Source organism: Perognathus longimembris, chromosome 3, assembly GCF_023159225.1.
Source record: "Perognathus longimembris pacificus isolate PPM17 chromosome 3, ASM2315922v1, whole genome shotgun sequence".
NCBI classification, from domain to species: Eukaryota; Metazoa; Chordata; class Mammalia; order Rodentia; family Heteromyidae; genus Perognathus; species Perognathus longimembris.
Window position 1 is genome coordinate 108,183,342 of NC_063163.1, and position 23,072 is coordinate 108,206,413.

The following is a 23,072-nucleotide window of genomic DNA, read 5'->3' on the forward strand; positions in this document are numbered from 1 at the left end:
TGGCCATTTCAGTGCCCACCTGGCTATGGCTAAAATTAGACTCCCAGAAAGCCCATAAACACTTTTGAGCATGCACTCTGGCAAGATGGAATCTGGATAAAAGCCTTCCATCTTCTACCTGCTGACCTGCTGATAATAAATCTCTTTCTTCTTTCATTACTCTATTTCTTGAGTTATTGACTTCTCAGGCAGCAGCGGAACTGGACATTTCACGGTTATGTACCCATGTTCATTACATTGTTATATGTAGAAAACAGGAGGTGGGGGGGCAGGGAGAAATGAGAAAGGAGGTAACAAGTTGGATAAGAAATGTACTCACTGTATGAAACTATAATCCCTTGGTACTTCACTTTGACAATAAAGAAATGAAGGGGAAAAAAAAGAAGAAACAAAGAAACAGGAGGTGAAAACAACCCAAGTGTCCATCAGTGGAAGACTGGATAAGCAAAAGGCAGTATATGTACACACTGGAGTACTATTCAGGTTAAAAAGGAAAAACTGTCCTATATTATAGCAGTTTGCTCAATGAAATAAGATACCCACAAGAGGATAAATAATGTACGATTCCATTTTATTAGGTACTTAGAGTAATCAAACTCATAGAGACAGAAAATAGAATGGTGGTTTCTAGGAGCTAAGGGAAGGAGGCATTGAAATTCTTGTTTAATGGGCTTAGAGGTCCAGCTTTACAAGATGAAAAAAGTTCTGTAGACAGATGGTGGTGATGATTGTGTAACAATGTGAATGTACTTAATGCCATTAATTTGTATTTGAAAATGATTAAAATAAGCTACATATGGTAGTACATGCCAATAATCTCAGCACTCAGGAGGCTGAGTAAAGAGGATCATGAATTCAATTCAAGCATGGGCACTGGTGGTTCACATCTGTAATCCTAGCTACTCAGGAGGCTGAGATCTGAGGATCACAGTTTGAAGCCAACCTAGACAGGAAAGTTTGTAAGGCTCTTACCTCCCAATTAGCCACCAGAAAAACGGAAGTGGAGCTGTGGCTCAAAGTGGTAGAGTGCTAACCTTAAGCAGAAAAGTTCAGGCCCATGATTAACAATAAACAAACAAATATGAAAAAATAAAATGATAAATTTCATGTATATAAATGCTTATAAGGGGACAAGAAGAATACTTCTTTTCTTTCTTTTTGTGTGGTTTGTATTTTGTTTTTAGACAAGCTCTCACTAACTTTGCCCAAGCTGACCTTGAACTTGAAATCTTCCTGTCTCCACCTGCTGAGTAACTGGCATTCTAAGTGTGTACCACATGTCCAGATGACTTGAGAATACTGCTAAGAAGAAAGAGCTAAGAAAAGGAAAGTGGTGGAAAACATCTATGACATAGGCTAATTAATGGAACAAAGACCTAATGGGGCAGCTGGAGGACAAGACTCCAGAATGTAGTTCCAAAAACAAACAACTCTTCCTCTGAAAAACTAAGACTAGGCAATAATGTAAAAAAGAAGAAAGATAAATAGTTATATCTTCTATGTTCTTTATGAAAGCCTGAGAAGTGTGGGGTACAGCAAGAAGCTTGAAGAATATTCAAGAATAGTCAGTGTCAGGCAATGAAAATCATTCATAAATGGCTCAATGTCTAGTTACCTTGTAGTTTGTCCTACCTGTCGTCTTCTGCAGGTATCTCTCGGATGCCTGTTTGGAAGGTGCTGATGACCATCTAGAGGGAGATCCTCTCGACATTTTTCAGCTGTCCCAACTGACAGCTTCTGCCTAAAGTATAAACTCTAAAAGACACAACAGCACTTTTTCAATGAGAGTAGTGAAACAATAGAGAAAATACCGCAGGTTTCACTAATAAGCCTGAAGGACTCTAAACAGGTCAGAATATTCTGATATGTTATACCATAAAAGTAGACATATTTGTTACTCTTATGGATCACAACTGCACAAAACATTCTTAAACTTCATCTATAAAACAAAAATAGTTTTAGTGTCTATCTACCAGGGTTATTGTGAAAGTTAAAATAACACATACAAACTTATAAACCATTATGGCTATGGTAGATGTGTCATAAATATAAGCTATTATTTCAAATAGTAGTATCGCTAATATTAATAAGAGATAACATTATCATCATCACTGTGAACATCTAAATGTTGATATAAATGATCTAAGCAGGAGCATCACACGTGAAGCTTCAGTGGAGAGGACTGGAGTGGTATCAGTAAGAATGGTTGATTTATCACAAAACATCATATTTTTTCCCATTATTAACACTAACCCTCTAAAAAAGTTACTACATTGCCCTGTCAGTATTGAGCAGAAACCTAATCAATTTGTTCTCTGCTTCCTACTCTTTTTTTTTTTTTTTTTTGCCAGTCCTGGGCCTTGGACTCAGGGCCTGAGCACTGTCCCTGGCTTCTCTTTGCTCAAGGTTAGCACTCTGCCACTTGAGCCACAGCGCCACTTCTGGCCGTTTTCTGTATATGTGGTGCTGGGGAATTGAACCCAGGGCCTCATGTACACGAGGCAAGCACTCTTGCCACTAGGCCATATCCCCAGCCCCCCTACTCTTCATTATTATCAAGTTCTACTTATTTTATGAAAGAAGCTAAGTCTCAAATGTTAGGTAAAATGTCATGATAGGTCTCCAGAGGCAACTCCTCTTGCAATCTCCCATTTCTCCAAGTTGAAAGCTGTTTGCGATACTTGTTCTACAGTAACATAAAATAGGCAACCATCTAAACATATATGATGGGCTAATTATAATATCACAGACTCCAGTGACAATTGTAAAGTAATGATACAAGGTAAGAATAAAAAAAACAACTAGAGATGTGTGTGTGCACACGCACGTGTGTATGTGTATGTGAGAGAGAGAGAGATATTTTGTGCATGTATGTGTGGTTAACAAAAAACTTCTTTTCTTTTTGCCAGTCCTAGGGCTTGAACTCAGGGCCTGGGTATTGGCTTCTTTTTGCTCAAGGCTAGCACTCTACCACTTGAGCCACAGTGCCACTTCGAGCTTTTTTCTATTTATGTGGTACTGAGGAATCAAACCCAGGGCTTCATGCATGCTAGGCAAGTACTACCATTAAGCCACATTCCCAGCCCTTTAACACAAAACATTTAAACATACAAAACAGAAAAAAGATTGTACCATGAATCACAAGTACTGTCAATTTCAATTACCCTCCTCCTCCACCTCCTCCTCCTCCTCCTCCTCCTCCTCCTCCTCCTCCTCCTCCTCCCCCCCTCCCCCTCCCCCTCCCCTTCCTCCCTCCTCCCTCCTTCCTCTTCTTCTTCCTCTTCTTCTTCCTCTCTCTCTCTCCTCCAATTTTTTCCAGGAGTTTAAAATCAAATATGGATTCTTCTGGTATATGTGAAACAACTGAAGACATTTTACTCTCAGCCCAATTGTGGAGGTCTACAAAGCCTACAGAGTACACATACAAGCTAGATGATATACTTCAGCCCAAGAATAAGCCATTAGTCTTGCTTCTCTGTTTTAAAAAGTATATAGCTGGGTACCAGTAGCTCATGTCTGCAATCCTACTTAGGAGGTTGAGATTTGAGGATTGCAGTTTGAAGCCAGCTATGGCAGGAAATTCTGTGAAACTTTTATCCTGAATTACCAACCAAGAAAGCTGGAAGTGGAACTGTAGCCTCAGTGCGGCAGAGCACCAATCTTGAGTGAAAAGGCTAAAGGACAATGCCCAAGACCTGAGTTTAAGAACCCAGTACCAGTACACACACACAAAAATTATATATATATATGTATATATGTGTATACATAGATATATATAGATATATATCCCTCCTGCTCTAGACGCTACTCTACATTTTCTCTAGGGAGACTTGTCCTAGATTTTATTTTAGGTGGAGGCAAGTCTTCCTTCTCTCTTTTGTCTCGCATAAAAAATGAGGAGTATTTGAGGAATATGTTCTAAGAGAATGACAAGAATAGCAAAAGAGGGGCTGGGAATATGGCCTAGTGGCAAGGGTGCTTGCCTCGTATACATGAAGCCCTTGGTTCGATACCCCAGCACCACATATATAGAAAATGGCCAGAAGTGGCACTGTGGCTCAAGTGGCAGAGTGCTAGCCTTGAGCAAAATGAAGCCAGGGACAGTGATCAAGCCCTGAGTCCAAGGCCCAAGACTGGAAAAAAAAAAAAAAAAAGAATAGCAAAAGAAAATAAAATATGGGCAATAAGCTAATCCTCAGGTTTCAGTTAAAACTTTAGGGAGATGGTATCAGGAAGAATATTTTGATGTTTTGATATTCGTGAGGATGTTTTACTTTCAATCCAACTCTGTAAACTTTAATTCTAGATCCTATACTATTCATATAAGGGGATGATGTTTGTGAAAATACTGTGAATAATTCTTATTAACTAAATAGTTTATAATGTTTTCAGCCTTCAAATGGAAGAAGTGATTTGATTTATGTAGTTCTCTAGACTGGAATCTCTTGTACTATAAGGTGCAAGGTAGAAGAAATCAGGCAGAAGAAGTGAGTCTAATCAAGGTATACAGTATATATAATGGACATGTCAGAATGATACCCCCTTGTACAATTAATTATGTTAATCAAAAAATAAATGGAAAGGTACAGAAAAACAAACAGACCATCAGGAGCTGAAATGCTAATACTCTATGCCCACCTTCTTAAAGCAAAGGCACTGTTCTAAAAGGATTTAGGACTACTAGTTTAGTAATGTGGGAAGTAATCAGATATAATATATTCTTAGATTAGCTTCAAAGTTCCTGATTCTATACCTTGTATTACTAATATTCAGATACCTTATTTCCCATTTCTTTATCTCTTTCTGCTCTACCTGGTCTCCGAGGAAGTCTTGGAACTTGAATTTAGATGGCCGGTACTGATGATCCACAGAAGAGACATCTCTCCCTTTTTCACCTGTTCTACCAGAGAATGGCTCCTGAAAGCGTACTTTCTGAAAGACAAAAAACAACTGTATATTTATTGTTCAACAGGAGTAATAGTACAGCAGTATAGAGACCTGAGGATGCCTGCTTAGAAAATCCCAAGGGACATCCAGAGCAGGCATCTTTCTCCCTCATCAACCTACCAAATGATGCTGGCTGCTTTCAATTTACATTCTAAAAAAGAATAAACAAAAAGTATGAACACTTCAGTATATGGGAAAAATAGAGGAGAACAAAAGAAGTGGTTACAATGACCAAGAAGCATTGTACAACAACTTAGTAATAATAATTTTAAAAGAATGATAAGTTAACTTAAACATAGACTTAAAGTCAGAGTATAAATGGACAATGTGTGGAGTAAAACAAAAAATTACTTCATTACTTCATCCCTACAAAAGCATTATAACAATTTACTTCCTATTGATTTCTTTCTTCTATCTGCTCTATCTCTGGTAAAGAGCTGGCCTTAGAACTTGAGTAAGCTTTGAGAGTACTTGTGGCCACTCCTTTTTCCATCTTTTACCTGTCAAAACAGATGATGGATGCCAGAAATATTTTCCTAATTAGTAAGATTTAAAAACAATAAAGTACCTAGTTAGGAGTAATACTTGTTATGATGCCTCAAGTTTTGAGAAACCAAATTCTTATTTTCCATTTTCAAATCTCTCCAAGCCCCATACCAAACCCTAAGTAAATTATTTCTTGGTATTAAATTCCTGTCAACTTGATTTTACCTGGTTTTTAGATTGAAAATCATGTTCCCGATATTGGTATAGAATATTCTGATCTTTGAAGAGAAAGTCCTGGTCTTCACATTTGGGCAGAAAATCCTGGTTCTGATATTTAGATGGAATACTCTGGCTTTGGGGAAGAACATACTGGTCTCTGAGTAGAAAATTCTGGTCTCCCTGTAGAAAGTCTTGGTCCTGACTTTTAAATAGGATATTCTGTTCTTTGTGGACGATATGACAGGTTTTGGGTAGAAAATTCTGGTCCTGATATTTACATAAAATATTCTGGTCTTTAGGGAGAACACAGTGATCTTTGGATAGAGAATCCTGGTCCTGACATTTGGAAAGCAATTCCTGGACATCCATCTCAACATTCTCATCTTCTAGCTCAGTACTCAGAGTTTCTGTCTTCATAGCCTTTCCTTCTGGCCCAGTAGCCTGGGAATCTGGCTCAATCCTTGGAGAGTTAAGCTTTATGCTTCGGATTTCTACTGAGAGATCACCCTGAGCTTCTAGAAGACAATCTTGAGCTTCTGGCAAAATATCCTGAAGACCCTGAAAATACAACTTCTTTTGTTATTCTCTTCCATCACAACAAATAGTGGATTTTTGAATGTGACTTTCTAAAATTAAGCACCAGATATGAAATATTAATAACAAAAACTTGGATTTTTCAATGAGATTACCCAGGTAAAATGTGAACTTATGACTTTTGCCTAACTTAAAAAGAAACTAAACCTACAAGTCTAAATCACAATTATTTTACTTACTGCTTTACCTGAACTCTGCTCAAAGACTTATCTTTGTCTTCAGAAAGGAGATCTTGCTGGTTTCCACAAATCAAAGCTCTCTGTTTCTCATCTGTCATAACAGAAGAAATTTCCTTACAGTCAGATTCCTAAACAAAAAGCAAACAAAAACAACTTTTAAAAATTTAATACAAGGGCTGAGGATATGGCCTAGTGGCAAGAGTGTTTGCCTGGTATACATGAAGCCCTGGGTTCAACTCCCCAGCACCACATATACAGAAAATGGCCAGAAGTGGCGCTGTGGCTCAAGTGGCAGAGTGCTAGCCTTGAGCAAAAAGAAGCCAGGGACAGTGCTCAGGCCCTGAGTCCAAGCCCCACGACTGCCAAAAAAAAAAAAAAATTAATACACTAAAGGTAGCTATTACTGGAAGAAACAATGAGATTGCATTAAAATCCTAGGCTCCAAGATACTAACATAGTTTTAGTAGGACAGCATATTCAATCTGCATGAAATACTTATGACATGAGACTACACATGTAAAACTATAAAATATTGTTGAAAAATTAAAGATCTAAATATACACACACACAAAAAAAATCCCACATTTATGGACTGGGATTGTAAGGATGTCAGTATCGGTGAATGTTGTGGTGCCTGCCTGCAGTCCCAATCCTTGGTAGGCTGAGGACCAGTCTGGACAACAGAGAGACCTCAACTCAATTTTAAAAAGTGTATTTCAAAATTGATGAACTGAGTCAAATATTTCTTTCAAAATATTAACTGGCTTTTTTTCTTTTAACAAATAACAAGCAAATCATAAAATACATATGGAAATGCAAGCCACCCTTAATAGCAGAATATGCTCAAAGAATAATAAAGTTGGATGCTTAACAACAAAGCTATAATAATCAAGATAGTGTGACACTGGCACAGGAACAGACATTCAGGTGTATAATACAGATCTGAGGATCTTATATTCACAGGCAGTTGATTTTGAACAGGGTGTCAAGACAATCCAATGTTGAAGAATAATATTTTCAACAATCGTTAAGACAACTGAATATCAACATGCAGAAAAATCAAAACTGAACCGTTTCTTACACCAGACATAAAAATGAACTCAAATGGAGTACAGATCTAAACATATAGACTAAAACTTTAAAATTCTTAGAATACATAAGAATTAAACTTCATGACCCTGGATTAAGAAATGATTAGATACTGCACTAAAAGCACAAATAACAAAAGGGGAAAAAACAATTAGCTTAGACCACATTAAAATTAAAAATTTGTCCTGTAAATGATAATGACTAAATAAAATGACAACCCACAGAATAGGAGAGACATTTATGTTTGCTCTATAATAAGGGACTTATGAGCAAAATACAAAAAGGACACTTGATAATAAAAGCCAGGTACCAGGAAATGTGGCTTAGTGGTAGAGGGCTTGCCTAGCATGCATGAAGCCCTCAGTTCAATCCCACAGTACCACATAAATAGAAAAAGCTGCAAGTGGGGCTGTAGCTCGTGGTAGAGTGCTAGCCTTGAGCAAAAGAAGCTCAGGGATGGTGCCCAGGCCCTGAGTTCAAGCCCCAGGACTTGCAAAAAAAAAAAAAAAAAAGCCAGGTACCAGTAGCTCACTTCTGCAATCCTATTCAGGAGGATGAGACCTAAGGATCTCGGTTTGAAGCCAGCCTGGGAAGGAAAGTCTGTGAGACTCTTATTTCCAATTAGTCACCAGAATACCAGATGTGGTACTGTAGCTCAAAGTGATAGAATACTAGCCTTGAGAGACAAAGCTCAGTAACAGCAACCAGGCCCTGAGTTCAAGACCAACAACCAACCAAAAAAAAAAAAAAACCATCACCAACAAAAAAACAACAACTTGATAATAAAAATAAATAAATCAATGAAAAAAAAATAGGCATACTGGGAGAGAACAAGGGGAAGGCTGACATTGTCCACAAAGAAATGTACTCTTTACCTGACTTATGTAACTATAGCCCCTCTGTTCATTACCTTTATAATAACTACTTAATATTTTTAATTAGGCATAGCATTTGCATAAACATCTCCACAACCAGGACAATACAGGCAGTATACATTTGTAAGTACATTTCTCTACCTGATTGTCCACAAAGTTTTGGCAATGTACAGTAGTTAGAAGATCCTGATGAGTCTTTAGAGGAAACTCTCTTGTTTCTGTATTTATATTGACATTTTCTGGCTTCTCAGAAGGTGCTGTCTGGAGAGAGAAAATCAATACATAACATAAATGGTCTAGGGAAAGCAGTATCCTCATGATATTAACTGAATCTCTGTAAAAGATCTGGAATGATCTTAATAAGGTTATTGTAGCCTTATACAGAATAAAGGAAAAAATAGAGTTGTACTTCAAATGTACAAACAAATCACAACTCAACACATGGAAAAAAACAGACTAGGAAGAAAACATGTATACTTTATCAATGACCACTACCACCATTCTAGCTGGTAGCAATTTAGAAGACTCATGACTTTAGACTTGGCAACCTGACAGAGGCCAAGCAAGTATGTTCTACCCATATCCTCAAATCTGGAACAACCAGAGTAATGTCAGTGAAGTATAACAAGGAAATGAAAACAGGACTAAACGGGGTTCTACATTGTTCTTTCTAGTTGGCAGATTCCCACTTCACACAAATAAGAAGGTATTCTTACAAACTTCAGATTTAAGGAAAGACTTGTCAATTATAAGAAAAATTTCACTAACTTAGCTCATTCCCAATTATGTGAAGTGGTTCTGTTTCTGTTGTTTTGCCCCTATAAACGTATACTTTGGAAGCTAGAGTCAAGTCTGAAAACATTATCATCATAATAATGAATACATTTAAATGGCATCCCTGACATATAAAACTGGTTTGTATAAGGATGTTATTTTCAGAATTAATCCAATTCTTTCTGAAAAAGCACCAATCAAAAGACTAGTATAAAATAGTAGTCTCCAGTACCACGCATGTCTTTCTAACAGTATCCTGAAGTGAGCCCAATAGCCCAAATATGGCAGGCATGAAAACTGTTATGAAATCAAGCCTCTGAGAATAACTGAGGTACAAAAGAAGAGGTATTTCCTTACTCACAATAAGACAACACTAGAAAAAAAGTAGCCTTACAACTACAGCTAGGATTAATTGCCAAATGTGAATACATATCTATATATTTTCTTCTCATCAACTTAAATTATACATTTTAAATTATTAGTAAAGATGGATGTATTTACAGTTTAGTGTACTCAACTAACTAGAAACATATAGAGACAAATTTTTGATGACTGTGATGAGATACTTAAGGAAAACACCACATTATGAAACAGTGGTCCCCTCTAAGATTGTCACCTAATGGCACGGTAGCCCTTAGTTTGCACTATATTTACACAATGACAAAACCAATCAGCACACATTTCTCTGAGCATGTCCCTATAATTAAGTGACACACAACTGCATATAACCAATGAAAATGCAAAACAAACCAACTGTTTTCTAAAAATTAGAAAGTGAAATTGGGAAAGAACGAATTAAGAGATAGTGGCAAAAGTAAACAGGCTAAAAAGATTACTGGTCTATTTTACTAAATGTTGATTATCAAACTTGAACGCCAAAACTAAGTAACCACAGGAACACATTTGAATTGAGCATACAAATCTGTGAACTCTGAAATAAATAGGCACCAAAACAATGTCATTTACAAAGTAAAGGTTTAAATAGCCTTTTAAGTCACCTCCATATTTAGATTACAATTATTTACAGTTGGAGTCAAAATAATTCCTTTACTTAAAAAAAAATAGTGTTCATACCTGTAATACGAGCTACTAATGAGACTGAGATCTGAGCCAGGCTGAGGCAGAAAAGTCTGTGAGACTCTCACCTCCAAAGAAAGTAGCACTGTGACTCAAGTGGTAGAGGCCCTGGGTTCAATCCTTAGCACCACAGAAAATTTTAAAGAAGAATCAGTGTTAACCTATCATATTATTTATATATTTATTAAATAAATAATTTTATTAATAAAACCTTTTTTTTTAAATTTGTGTGTGTGAGCCATTTCTGGTGCTGGAACTATGGACCTAGGTCCTATCTCAAGCTTTTCTGCTCAAAGCTACCACTCTACCACAGCTCCATTTCCAGCTTTATGGTGGTTAATTGGAGATAAGAGTCTCATCCACTAATCCTGCCTAGGCTAGCTTTTACTTGTGATCCTCAGATCTTAGCCTCCTGAGTAGCTAGAATTATAGGATGAGTCACCAGCACCCAGCCTCTCATGTAATTCATTACCCAGACTTTTGTCTATATATATAGCATCCTCTCCCTATCTCTATTTTGCTTTGTTGTTTTTTTAAATAACACTACTCACTTGAAAGGCAGCATTTACTTGCATGTATATTATATACATCCATACTAGTACAGAAGAAAGAAGTTCCTTGAGAGACCGTCGTCTGTATTTTTCACCAATATAAAGTCCTATTTCTGGAACAAAATCTAGCCATTAGATATGCTACAAATATTTATATATGTTATCTTCAAATACTAGACACATAGAGATCACTTGTCTATAATTTTATGTCTTTTCTCACTTAACTATTTTTTCCTCACCTAACTTTATGTTGTACTTTCCCTTGTTTTCAGGTTGTCTTTCAACAGATGGTGCTTTTTTGCAATGGCTGTATGTAAATATATCATAATTTACTCAAGTTTCCCTAAGCCTTAAGGGAAACTTTAAGTAATTTCCAATTATTTTACAATTTTAAATTATACTAAGATGCAAATAAGTAATTACCTGTATTTTTTTTACCTGTACTTAAAAACAGTGTACTGAAAATTAACTCACTTCTTTGGTAAGTAATTTTCTTTCTACATTCTTCCTTTTGAAAATACTGATGTTGCACTTTTTCCCTAGTCCCTGCCTTGCATTTGCAGGGACTTAAGCTACTCTGCTAGCCCTTTTTGCACTGGTTATTTGTAAGACAAGGGCCTCCTTTTATGCCCAAGCTGGCTGGATTGTACTTCCCTGCATAGCTAGGATAACAGACACATGTCACTGCACCCAGTCATTAGTTGAGATAAAGTCGCTCAGATTTTTTTGCCCATGTTGACCTCAAACTGTTACCCTCCAGATCTTCTCCTCATAAATAGCTAGCATGAGCCACTGGGGCTCTCTAACATCGAGGGTTTTTGTTTGTTTGTTTTTGACAGTCCTGGGGCTTGAACTCAGGACCTGGGCACTGTTTTGGGGCTTCTTTTGCTCAAGGATAGCACTCTACCACTTGAGCCACAGCAACACTTTTGGCTTTTTCTGTTTAGATGGTACTGAGGAATCAAACCCAGGGCTTCATGCATGTTAGGCAAGCACTCTAGCATTCTACCACTAAGCCACATTCCCAGCCCCTCTAACCCCTTTTTCTCACTCACCGTTTTAAAGGATGCTAGCTGGTGTCGTGCCTGTTTCATGGTATGACTAAGCTGTCAGGAAAAGTTGGGGGGAAAAAAAACAGAAACAAGTTAAAGTCTTAATACCAAATGAACTGTGTCCCACAAGGAAATAAATCCCTGTTATCTAAAAAAGCCAGATCTGAAATAAGAATATTATTTGCAAAGGAGACATTGATCTGCTGATGCTTTACAACATTACTGTCATTATTCTAAGGTATCTTGACAATTTCATAACTTGATTTAAAAATTGCGACTGAAATGGATTTTAAACAACATATACTTTATATTAACTATGTATACAAAATTCCACACTTAAAATATGAATTATTATGCTTGCAAACAGACATCTTCCTCATTTTCTAGTTACCTTTTAGTTAGGAGTTATTTCTCCAACTGACCTTCACTTGCCTAGTTGCTTTCATTATTCCTTGCTAGAAACTCAGAATTCTAGTTCTGAAAACTTTTTTCTCTATTTATGTGACTCTCTTCACTTCCCCCAATGTTTGATCTCCATCTGTGGGAAGAAGTTAATATAGAACACAAAAATCTTAAAAGAATCAATATGGGCTGGGAATGTGGCTTAGTGGTAGAGTGCTTGCCTAGTTTGCATGAACCCCTAGTTCAATTCCTCAGCACCACATACACAGAAAAAGCTAGAAGTGGCACTGTGACTCAAGAGATAGAGTACTAGCCTTGAGCAAAAAGAAACCAAGGACAGTGCTCAGGTTCTGAGTCCCAAGCCCCAGGAATGGCAAAAAAAAAAAAAAAAAAAAAGAATCAATGTATTGCCAAATGCCAGTGGCTCAGCCTGTAATCCTAGCTACGCAGGAGGTTGAGCTCTGAGGATTCCAGTTCAAAGTCGGCTCAGGTGGGTGACTTATCTCTAATGAACCATCAAAGAGCCAGAAGTGGAGCTGTGGTTCACCTGGTAGAACACTAGCCTTGAGCAAGAAAGCTCAGGGGCAGCATCCAAGCCCTGAGTTCAAGCCTCAAGACCAGTCCCCCCAACCCCAGAAAAAAAAGAATGTGTTTTATTACTCTAAGTAACATGTGATAAATGACTCTTAAAGTTGTGCTCATTCCTTAACTCTAGTAAATTCAACATATATTTATTTTGATTTTCTTTTCAGGATCACAGCCTATCTTATATCTCCCAAATCTGCAAAGAATATCCACTTAGAAGCCAGGTTTGGTGGTGCATGCTTGACATCCTAAATTTTGGGAGTCTAAAGTAGGAAGATCACAAGTTCCCAGCAAGCCAGAGCTACATCTCAAAAACCAAAAGGCCCTCTAGGAAAAAGAAAGAAATGAACTATGTATCATCATGTAGGATAAGTACAGCATTAGGCCTTGCACAAATAATTCCATATTTACAAAATTATGGCAATGCCAGGACTATTTCTAACCCATTAATTAAAAGTTGAATGGTATCAAGTCTCTCCTGTAGGAAAATGAAGACTAGGATTTTTAAGTGTAAGCAACACATATTGATTTTTACTAATAACAAGATAGCAATAAAAACACTATTTTTCACTACCAGTTCTGTTTTTCTATAGCATTTCATTTCCATTTTAGAGATGCTTCTACAGATCTATACATCTAGCCAGATAAACTTGAAACACTACTCTTTCTTCGTTCTACCAAGAGGAAGCTTTCTAGATCCGGTTAGTTGTAGAGTTGGCTAAAAAGGTCAAGACAGTTATTCACAATGCAAAGAGATATACATGTAGTTGAAGTTATGAACAAAACACAGAGCTATGGGTATGCCTGCTTTTAATCACTGTCAGGTACAATGGGTGCTACTGGTCCGCATCATGTAATGGATGATCCAAAACTCTTCTGTAACAATCAAAAGGATGAGTCCTCATTTCCCATCAAATCTAAACCGTTAGCAACTGCGTTGGCATGACATTTGTTGAGTTTCTCTTCCATTGTCCAAAATCTTCACCAAATCTCACCCTTGTAAATGTAACCTACAACATGCTAAATTATGGATAACTAAAGATACAAGGCCCTAATCCCTGGAATTAAAATGCTACTATTTTTTTAATAAGGAAAAAGGACCTTTGCAGACATGATGAAGTTATGGATCTTGAGATGAGGTGGCAATCTTCGAGTATCCAGATAGATGCCATCCTACGTGTCTTCGTAAGACAAAAGAAAAGGTGCTGGCAGAGCAGCACAATGTGGTCATAAGCAAAGGAAAGCCAGTCAGCATTCCTGTGAACATCAAGGAACAAGCTTTCCCCTACAAATCTGTGGAGGCAGCATGAGCACACTGACACCTTAATTTTGGTTCAATGAAACTGATTTTGGAGTTCTGGTCTTCAGAAGTCTGAGAAAATCCATTTCTGTCATTTTAGGCCATTCTAGTTGAGGTAATAAAGTCTGAGGCTACTATAGCAGCCATGAGAAATGGAACTATAAAAGAACCAAAGTTAATATTCATTAGCACTATGTAAAAACAGAAAGAGACTGTTACTACTACAAAATTATATGATAGTTATATGATAATTAAAATGAAAAAGTATGTAAGTACATTCCTCTTGCTGCAAGACAATAGTGATCATATCTGTAGATGCTTAAAAGAACAGTTATATATGTATACCTGCAATCTATGTATGAATGCTCAAAACACACAAATTTGTCCCAATTATATTTTATAATAGAACTAGATAAACTACTCATTCATTCATCTGTAACTGTTAACTATAATTAACACACACTAGCACCAAATCTCAGACCAAGGCTTAAAGATTCTCTGACAGAGTATATTGTTCACAATTGCATAAAAAAAACCCTAATCAACGGAATATCAATACAACTCCAGATAAAACAAAAAGCCAAAGAAGGAATAGTAATAAGAGTTTACTACCTAGATTAACTGTAATGTTTACAAAGTCATAACAATGTAAATGCTACCATCTAAGCAAAATTACAACAAAATGAATCAAGGGTGAGGGATGGAAAAGTACATGCATAATGGCAGTAGAAAGAAAGCTAAATCCTCATCTTTTCTAGTGGGACATCAATAAAAATGCCTTAAAAATAAACAACCAAGGAGCACTATGAGTACATAACTTGCAAATAGCGGGGCTGGGAATATGACCTAGTGGTAAAGTGATTGCCTCCTATGCATGAAGCCCTGGGTTCAATTCCTCAGCACCACATATATAGAAAAAGCTGGAAGTGGTGCTGTGGCCCAAGTGGTAGAGTGCTAGCCTTGAGTAAAACAAAGCCAGGGACAATGCTCAGGCCCTGAGTTCAAGCCCCAGGACTGGCAAAAAACAAACAAGCAAGCAAAAAAGTCAAATAGCTGCTTTTGGCGGGGGAATGGACCAAGTAAACACAGGTCTTCATTCTTACTGACTCCTAAAGACATGTTCCAGAGGTACCAGACAACCCATCGTTGTACCTTAGAGCCTTCTAAGGAAAACCGCCAACCCCACATACACTAATACAGGGACAGCCTGTGTAGCAGCCCCCTTCCCAGCCTTAGCTGACTGGAACCAGGGTGGTATATAAGGTAATGTAGGACTTGACAATGTTTTCTATATTCAACAATAAAAAGGTGTCTTTCTTTCACACATAAAATCTGGCTGTTAGCAAAAGGATCTTATCTGATGTAACAAAATCTATACTATATAAACAAATTTTGAGATTTATATCTTAAAATCTACAGAAGGCATGGTCATATATTAAAATTTAAAACATCAAGCTAAGTATACAGGATAAAGTTTGGCAAATATATACATCTACTATGATTTTTTTCTCTATATTTTCTTTTTTTTTTTTAGCAATTGTTCATGTAAGTTTTTAGTCAATTAGATTCAAAAGGGAGAATTTATTAAACAATGCTACTTGGGCCATACAAGATAACAGGTTAAGATCGGGCATTTATCATATTTCAGCCACTTTATTGCCATGAGCCTATACCAATTTTTGTTGTTGGTGGTGGTGGTCATGGGTCTTGGAACTCAGGGCTTAGGCACTATCCCTGAGCTTTTGTGCTCAACGCTAGTGCTCTACTACTTTGAGCCACAATGCCATTTCCAGTTTTCTGGTGGTTAATTGGAGATAAGAGTTTGACTGAATTTTCTGCGCAGGCTGGCTTCAAACCATAATCCTCGGATCCCAGCTTCCTGAATAAATCACCAGCACCCCCGGCTTGCCTCTACCAATTTTAAAAGTATGTGATAATATAAAGATCTACTCAAAGCTGAATTTTATTCAACAACGTGGCCTTTTTGCAAATTCGTTTTTAAATGTTCCACGTTTCAATAGCCACAAAAAACTTAAATTCAAACTAGTCCCTTATTGCAGTCCATAAACCCCAATGTAAGGCATCAGTTACATTAGCTTGCTTTTTTCCCTATTCATACCTCTCCATAGGATGGCCAGTAACCCAGAACCTAATGCAAAAAAAAGGGCCCAATGAAGATAATGAAGTAGGAAATATTCAGAGAAAAGACAGAACTTGAGCGTAAAAGGTCCCAAACTGAAGAAAAGACACAAAAGGAGCCTTAAGTATGCCAAAATTATAAAGTTGTGATGAAGTGAAGGGAATACCAGCTAAGAATGGGAAAATAAGTAAATGAGAGAGAAGCAACTATGTAGAGACAGGATAACTGAAAATGTTTGGCTGGCATGAAAACATCCAGGTTTTAGGACTGGAAGACTCATTTCCTAAGAAATCCTTCTATCTTGAGATACCCTAGGAGAGCAATTGAATCAATCAAGTTAATGATTAAACACTAGGATAAATTCAACACCATTCTCTTATCAGCACTAGATCTATCTTAGATCCAGAAAAACATTCAACTTGAAGACCTTTAAAGGTAGCTTGAATTTGTGTGAGATTCTAATTGTACTTTGATTAACTCAAATCCCACATGTCTTTTTTGTTTTTGTTCTGTTTTGTTGTGTACTATTTGGGATTGAATTCAGTGACTTCCTGACAGGCAAGTGCTCTATCACTTGAGGGATTTTTGCAACCCTTATATATACTCCTGAAATGAATTTTTTTCTTGCTTGAGTTAGCCTGAATTCCTAGAGCAAAAAGAACCTAACTAAAATATTAGTTTTCAATGATGAGTGGCAGAAACATAGCAGGCTATTTCATATCACTGGATCCTTTACTAAAAAAGGTAATTATTTCCAGATTATTAAAAAGCTAGAAGCTGGGCATTGGTAGCTCACGCCTGCAACCCTAGCTACTCAGGAGGCTGAGATCTAAGGATCACAATTCAAAGCCAGCCTGAACGGAAAAGTCTCTGAGACTGATCTCCAATTAACTACCAGAAAACTGAAGGTAGCAATGTAGCTCAAAGTGGCAGAGCACTTGCCTTGAGCTGAAGAGCTCAGGGATAGCACCCTGGCCCAGAGTTCAAGCCCCACAACTGACCAAAAAAAAAAAAGCTAGAAAACTGGAATTGTAATTAAGGAGCCAAGTATAGTGGTTCATAACTGTAACCTTAGCACTTGGGAGACAAGACAGAAGGATCACAAGGTCAAGGCCAGCTTAGGCTACATGGCAAAACATACATACAGAATATATATAAATGTACACATACATAAATACATTCACACACATAAAGTTTTGAAATAAAAATTAAAGCATAAGATAGTAAAAAAAAAAAAGGCTGACATAAACCATGCTAGAAAAGAAGTAAGGATGAGCAGTTTATTTATTTTTTATTATATGGTGAGAATGAAAAAATAAGATGTCTACCAACACAAAATAATCAAGGGACACCATACAAATTCAATCCTTAAATATCAGTCCTCAGTTCATCTCACATTAATATTATTTTGAAGTATATTCCAGATGTCAAATTATTGTATCCTTAAATAGTTCAATGAACTTTAAAACCTTGATTCTGTTTATATAGCTTCAAGACAAAAGGAAACTGAAAAGACCATTAGCATTTAAAACATGAATTATGTTCATCATTTCTTTAGCCTCTTCTAGAGAACTAGTCTTTGAACATTTCATTGTCTAGTTTCACAATGACATCTAGTGGATAAAAATTGTAAAAGAAATGGTAAAATTTAAAAACACCTACTGTCAGAGTTGTACAGGCAAAAGTTCAAGGCCTAAAATAGTTAACTGAATATTCTCTATCATTGCACTTTCAATCAATACAGTTCATTAATATACTTTCTTTTCAAGAAAATAAAGGTAGCAAAGTAGGATACAAAAACTTTGGAATATTTTGTAACACTTAAGGCTTTTATAACCTGACTTCCTACCTAACCTCAAGCTGCTATAGGGATAGGTTGGCATGGTGGCACAGGCTAGCTGGGGCAGCAGAGCAAACTCCTGTCTCCAAGGGGAAAAATTAAAAAGCAACCAAATAGGTAATAAAAAATGAAGCTGAATGTGATCCCTGTTCCATATCCCAGATTTGGAGTTGAAGAAAAAAAAAACAGACTTAAAATAAAATGAATGTATACGTACAGCCTGGGCTTGTTGGAATAATTCACTGTGATTCTCTCCATCTTCTACTGTATCCTCAAGCATCTGGGAAGGAGGTAGTATAGAACTTCCGATAGCAGCATTCAAATTGCTTGGAAAAACACTTGTCCTTTTAGGAGTTAAGTATGCGCGATCTGAAGATCGCATGGCTATAGAGCCCTCTTTTTCTACCTTCAAGGCAAAAAAAAAAAAGGGATAATAAGGTTCCATTCAAATTCAGTGCTCCCTGTAAGCAGCCAAAAGATTTTCATTTGGAGCAGAGGATGGGGACATAAAGCTTTAGCTTTGACAGGAACTTACATTTACCAGGCAACTGCTATGTGTTAATAATTTATTTAAGTTATTATTCTTGTGAGATAGGTATCATGTTTTACAGACAAGATGCCAATGAGAAAAAGTAAGTGACCCATGGTCACATAGCTAGTAAGTAGCAACATTAGAATTCAAACAAGTCTGAATTTAAAATTCTGACATTATTACTAACTCATTTGGTGAAAACAAAAGGAAAAAGCAGAACATGGGAATAAAATAGGCTTTCAACATGAAAATTTCTGTGCTCACTAGAAAATTGATTATATAAAGCATGGAATCAAAAGAAAATCAATTTTCTTAGGTCCTAATAACTTATCTCATAATACTTTCCATTCAGTCTACTAAGGCTCACTTTTCTTTTGCACTTACTGCTTCATAAGACTTCTGAAGCTGTTGCTTTTTTCTAAGCCTGATATGTTGATTCACTCGGTATTTGACTTGTCTTTGAAAATGTTTCAAAGCTTCTTGTTTTCTTCTTTGTTGTTCCTTTAGTTCTCCTTCAATTATATATGCTGAGGTCTTTTAAAGATGAAAGAGAAAAAATTGAATTTAAACGGGCAGTTTTGTTCAGTAAGGCTACTATAAACACAGAAAAGTCAGTGTATAATCCTGAAAAATTCAGTATATAATCAAAACATCCCAGAAAAATTTAAATTACAAGCTATAATTAAGGAAACAAAATTCAGAACCAATGATCTGGACATAGATAGTATCAAGAATTTAAGCCAGGGCTGAAAGCATGAGCAAAGAGGTAGAGCACAACCAAATCATAACAGGAATTGTGTGAACATTAAAATCCAAGGATTTTTTTTATTATTAAACTAAAACTAAATATGATTTCATTAGTGAGTCAATTAAAAACACTTGGGTTGCACATTTTCCAAAATTAGTGAACAGTATTAGTACACCAGACACCACTCACCAGATTCAGCCAACTATAAAATACCTTCACACTCAGAATTATGATGTTTTTAATTCTACATAGTAAAGGCTGACTCACTCTTTACAAGATAGATATTCATACCCACTACCTCCTGTAACACTGACTTCCTCTGAGCTCTCATTGTTCTAAAGTGACTGTGCACTTCTTACTGCCCCACTAGACTATGAACTCTGAGGGCAATTCCACAAAGTATTCTAAGTGGCCTAGAACATCTTTCAATGTTAGTCCCTGCTTAGTAGTCATCTCTTCTAAGTGCTCTGAATATTAAAAGTAATCAATAGCAGTTAGCAATATTAATGTTTTTATTCTACAACTAACTCCTCATACCCTTCCTACACCATAATACTATCTATGGAATGAGTGTTTATATAACGCTGAAAGAACATATTTTGGATAATTCATGTATGATGGAATTAATACTTATGTAGTCAACAGTCTCCAAAGGTGATCTCTCCTCCTAACCTGAATAAACCAAGGCTCCTGGTATTCATGCTATTGTGTAGTATGCTCTCACAATGAATTTGCTCTTGCTTTGTTTGTCCAAGGGAATGAAGCACAAGTGTTGGCTCTGAGACTCCTCAAGCAAGGTCATGAAGCAACTTCTACCTGGAGCTCTTAGAATGTTCACTCTGGATGAAGCCAGCACCATGTAAGAGTTCTGATTATTCTGAGACATCCATGTTTCAAGGAGGTACAAGTTAATCAAACAGGCCATGTGGAATGCAAAAGATACTAGCCAGCCAGGTGCTGGTGGCTCATGTCTGTAATCCAGCTACTCAGGAGGGTGAGTTCTGAGGATCACAGTTCAAAACTAGCTGGGGCCATTTTAATCATCCTAGACTCAATGCCAGATATGTAAGTGAGAAACACTGTAACCTACATAGTGCCATATGACAAAGAACCAAGGAATTCAACCAATAGCTAGAACCCAGTCAAGCAGCCCAGACATGTCCAACTATTTAAAACACCCAGCTGAGGCCCCAGACACTGTGAAGCAAAGGCAAAGCTTCCCTCTATAGCCTCTTAGATTCCTAACACACAGTATTACTTGCTTTATGTCCCTAGGTTCTGGGGTCATTTGTTATACAGAACAAGACAACCAGAACAAAAAATAATATAATAGCCATATGTGATACAAGACAGCAGTGGCTTATGATGCTAGTTTCATAATGGTGGGGGACTGGGGTTGTATGGCATTTCTAGGTATCCTGATGGTCTCTTGGTATTTGGGGGAGAAAAATTAATAGGAGTCCCCCTTTAGAATAAACATAATCTTTGCCAAACTTCCCTGAGAGTGCTACAACTGTAATAAAGGGTATCTACCCAAAGTAGATAAGCTAAAGCAAGAGTTGTATTAAATGCTTGATCACTCTCCCTTTAGATGGAACTGACTAGAATCATTTAAACAAGGAAAAGGAGGAATGTTTGTACATGTTCTAAAACTTTAATATTTGAATTAATGTGTGGGAATTTAAGTACAGAAAAAGAAAACTATGATGACCAGGGTCAAGTTTTAGGCAGTTTGATACTGACATTACAGAGATGTTAAAACCTGAGCAATTAAAAAGATGTGTTAGTAACTGAAATATAAAAATACTTTTTTCCATTAAATCTTACTGATTCTTGATCCCCACTTCATTTTTTTCAACTACCCTTTTCAAGGTTTTGCCTTTCCATTCCTTACCACTAAAGAAATTTTAATAGTATCCTTCCTGCCTGAATAGTTATAATTATATCCTAACTTGTACCCCTGAATCTAATCTCTCCCTAATCTTTAGAAAGGTTGAAGCAATAAATCTAAGTAAAAAGCAGTTTGATCAGGAAATTACCTGTAAAATTTAAACAATAAAATCAAAACTTCCTATAATTTCCCACTAACCCGATTTTTCATGATCCTGTCAACCACTATCCTCCTACTAAACCTTCCACACCAACTGATCAAATCTGTCCTTAGAATCCTGGAAAGTATTATACTGCATTATTAGTTAACTTTTTTTGGGGGGGACGGGGATGAGGAGGTGGTATAGGACTAAGGCGAAACAGCATCTTCCAACTGTTATCTTTAAACATCAGGCACGGTGGCTTCTGCCTGTAATCTTAGCTTCAATGGATGTTTCAGGCCAGACAGGGTGAAAAGACCTCATCTCAATCAATAAGCTGGAGGTAACGGTGCATGCTCTGTGATCTCAGCTACGCAAGAGTACACCTGCTAAAAGCTTGCCCCCAGGGGAAAAAAATGCAAGTCCCTACTTGAAAACTAACTAAAGGGGGTGAGGGTGGGGTGGGGGTGGGGATGCGGCTTGTAAGCACGAGGCACCGAGTTCAAACTCCAGTATCACGAGGGAAATAAGTTTGGGGAAAAAAATTTAGGGAAGACACTAAGGGGGAAGGCAGGATCTCTGGAACAAACTGACACTCACGTGTGCTGGGATTTCCTTACAGTTTGGGGAGGCAGGTTCCACCCATGCCCCAACTGGCACTATAGCCTCGTTCCTCTCGGCCAACACGGCCAACACGTCCTGGCTCTTCATGGGGTTTAAAGCCAGTGGCAAGTGTGTGGTATTTCGAGGCTTCTTGAGGGGGGTCACACGTCCTGGCATCGGTGACTCCTGGTTAGGAAAAAGAGAAATGAAACGCCTAAAAGCTCCAAAACGACGGCGTTCAGAGCTCCACCGTCTTGACGACAGGAGCCACTGGGCTCTGAAAAGGAGAGGCGCCCTAAGGAGGCAGAAGCTTGGCAGGTGATGTTAAATGGGGATTCTGGACAGAGAGGAAGAAGAGAGGAAAGGAAGAGACCTGGAGAGAAATAAAAGACCAAAGGAATGAGGGGGAGGCCTGGGAGGGGGGGGTAGAACCTGGGCCTGCGGCAGAGTCCAAATACTGTACTTAATCAGTATCCAGGTATTAGGAGAAGAGCTGAGCCTCCAGGCACTCCTAGACAGACGGAACACTGTCCAGTGTACGCTGCAGCTCACAGACGACGCGGGATACCCAGGAAACCACCTCAAGAAAACCGCCACTTCGCGATGGGACGCCCCGCCCCGCCGCGTAGTCCACTCCCCAGCCCTGCGCCCGCCCCTTCCGGGATTCGCGTCCACTTATAGGGCTCGGAAAGCTGTACGGGGCGGGGTTTCGGGTACCGGTGCTTCCGGAATTTCCGCTTCCTAGCCGGTTGACAGAGAAGGGAGCTGGTTGGGTGTACGGAAGGAGGGGGGCGGGCTGCCGGGCAATGATTGAGCTGAGGCGCAGCCAAACAGCGTTGAGACCAGAGGTCCCGACTCCCTCAAGAAAAAGGATGCGCTTAGCGGGTAATTCTAGCTGTACTCATGAGCTGAGATCTGAGGATTCATGGTTTGCAGCCAGTCCGGGCAGTAAAGCCCTATGGCCAGTCTGGGGCTTGAACTCAGGGCTTGGACACTGCCCCAGCTTTTTGTGTTTATGTGGTGCTGAGGAACGGAAAGGAGAGAGACAG

The 23,072-nt window shown here is 37.9% G+C and overlaps 1 protein-coding gene across 3 annotated transcripts in view; it reads right to left on the reverse strand.

Annotated features, from left to right (window-relative positions):
- Ccdc15 (coiled-coil domain containing 15) overlaps positions 1 to 22,644 on the reverse strand; it is a 42,353-nt gene extending 19,709 nt beyond the window's left edge. Inside the window, exons 1-11 of one of the 3 annotated variants that reach the window (XM_048343721.1) lie at positions 22,456 to 22,644; positions 22,021 to 22,209; positions 19,027 to 19,176; positions 18,328 to 18,516; positions 11,847 to 11,897; positions 8,531 to 8,650; positions 6,434 to 6,553; positions 5,937 to 6,210; positions 5,659 to 5,750; positions 4,813 to 4,932; positions 1,633 to 1,755 (exon numbers count right to left, since the gene is read on the reverse strand). In XM_048343721.1, coding sequence (XP_048199678.1) covers positions 1,633 to 1,755; positions 4,813 to 4,932; positions 5,659 to 5,750; positions 5,937 to 6,210; positions 6,434 to 6,553; positions 8,531 to 8,650; positions 11,847 to 11,897; positions 18,328 to 18,516; positions 19,027 to 19,176; positions 22,021 to 22,200 — 1,419 coding nt within the window. In that variant the 5' untranslated portion in view covers positions 22,201 to 22,209; positions 22,456 to 22,644. Of the gene's footprint in view, positions 1 to 1,632; positions 1,756 to 4,812; positions 4,933 to 5,658; positions 6,211 to 6,433; positions 6,554 to 8,530; positions 8,651 to 11,846; positions 11,898 to 18,327; positions 18,517 to 19,026; positions 19,177 to 22,020; positions 22,210 to 22,455 lie in introns of all 3 variants that reach the window. The other 2 variants (XM_048343719.1, XM_048343720.1) reach the window with 2 other exon arrangements.
- Between the last annotated feature and the right edge of the window lie 428 nt (positions 22,645 to 23,072).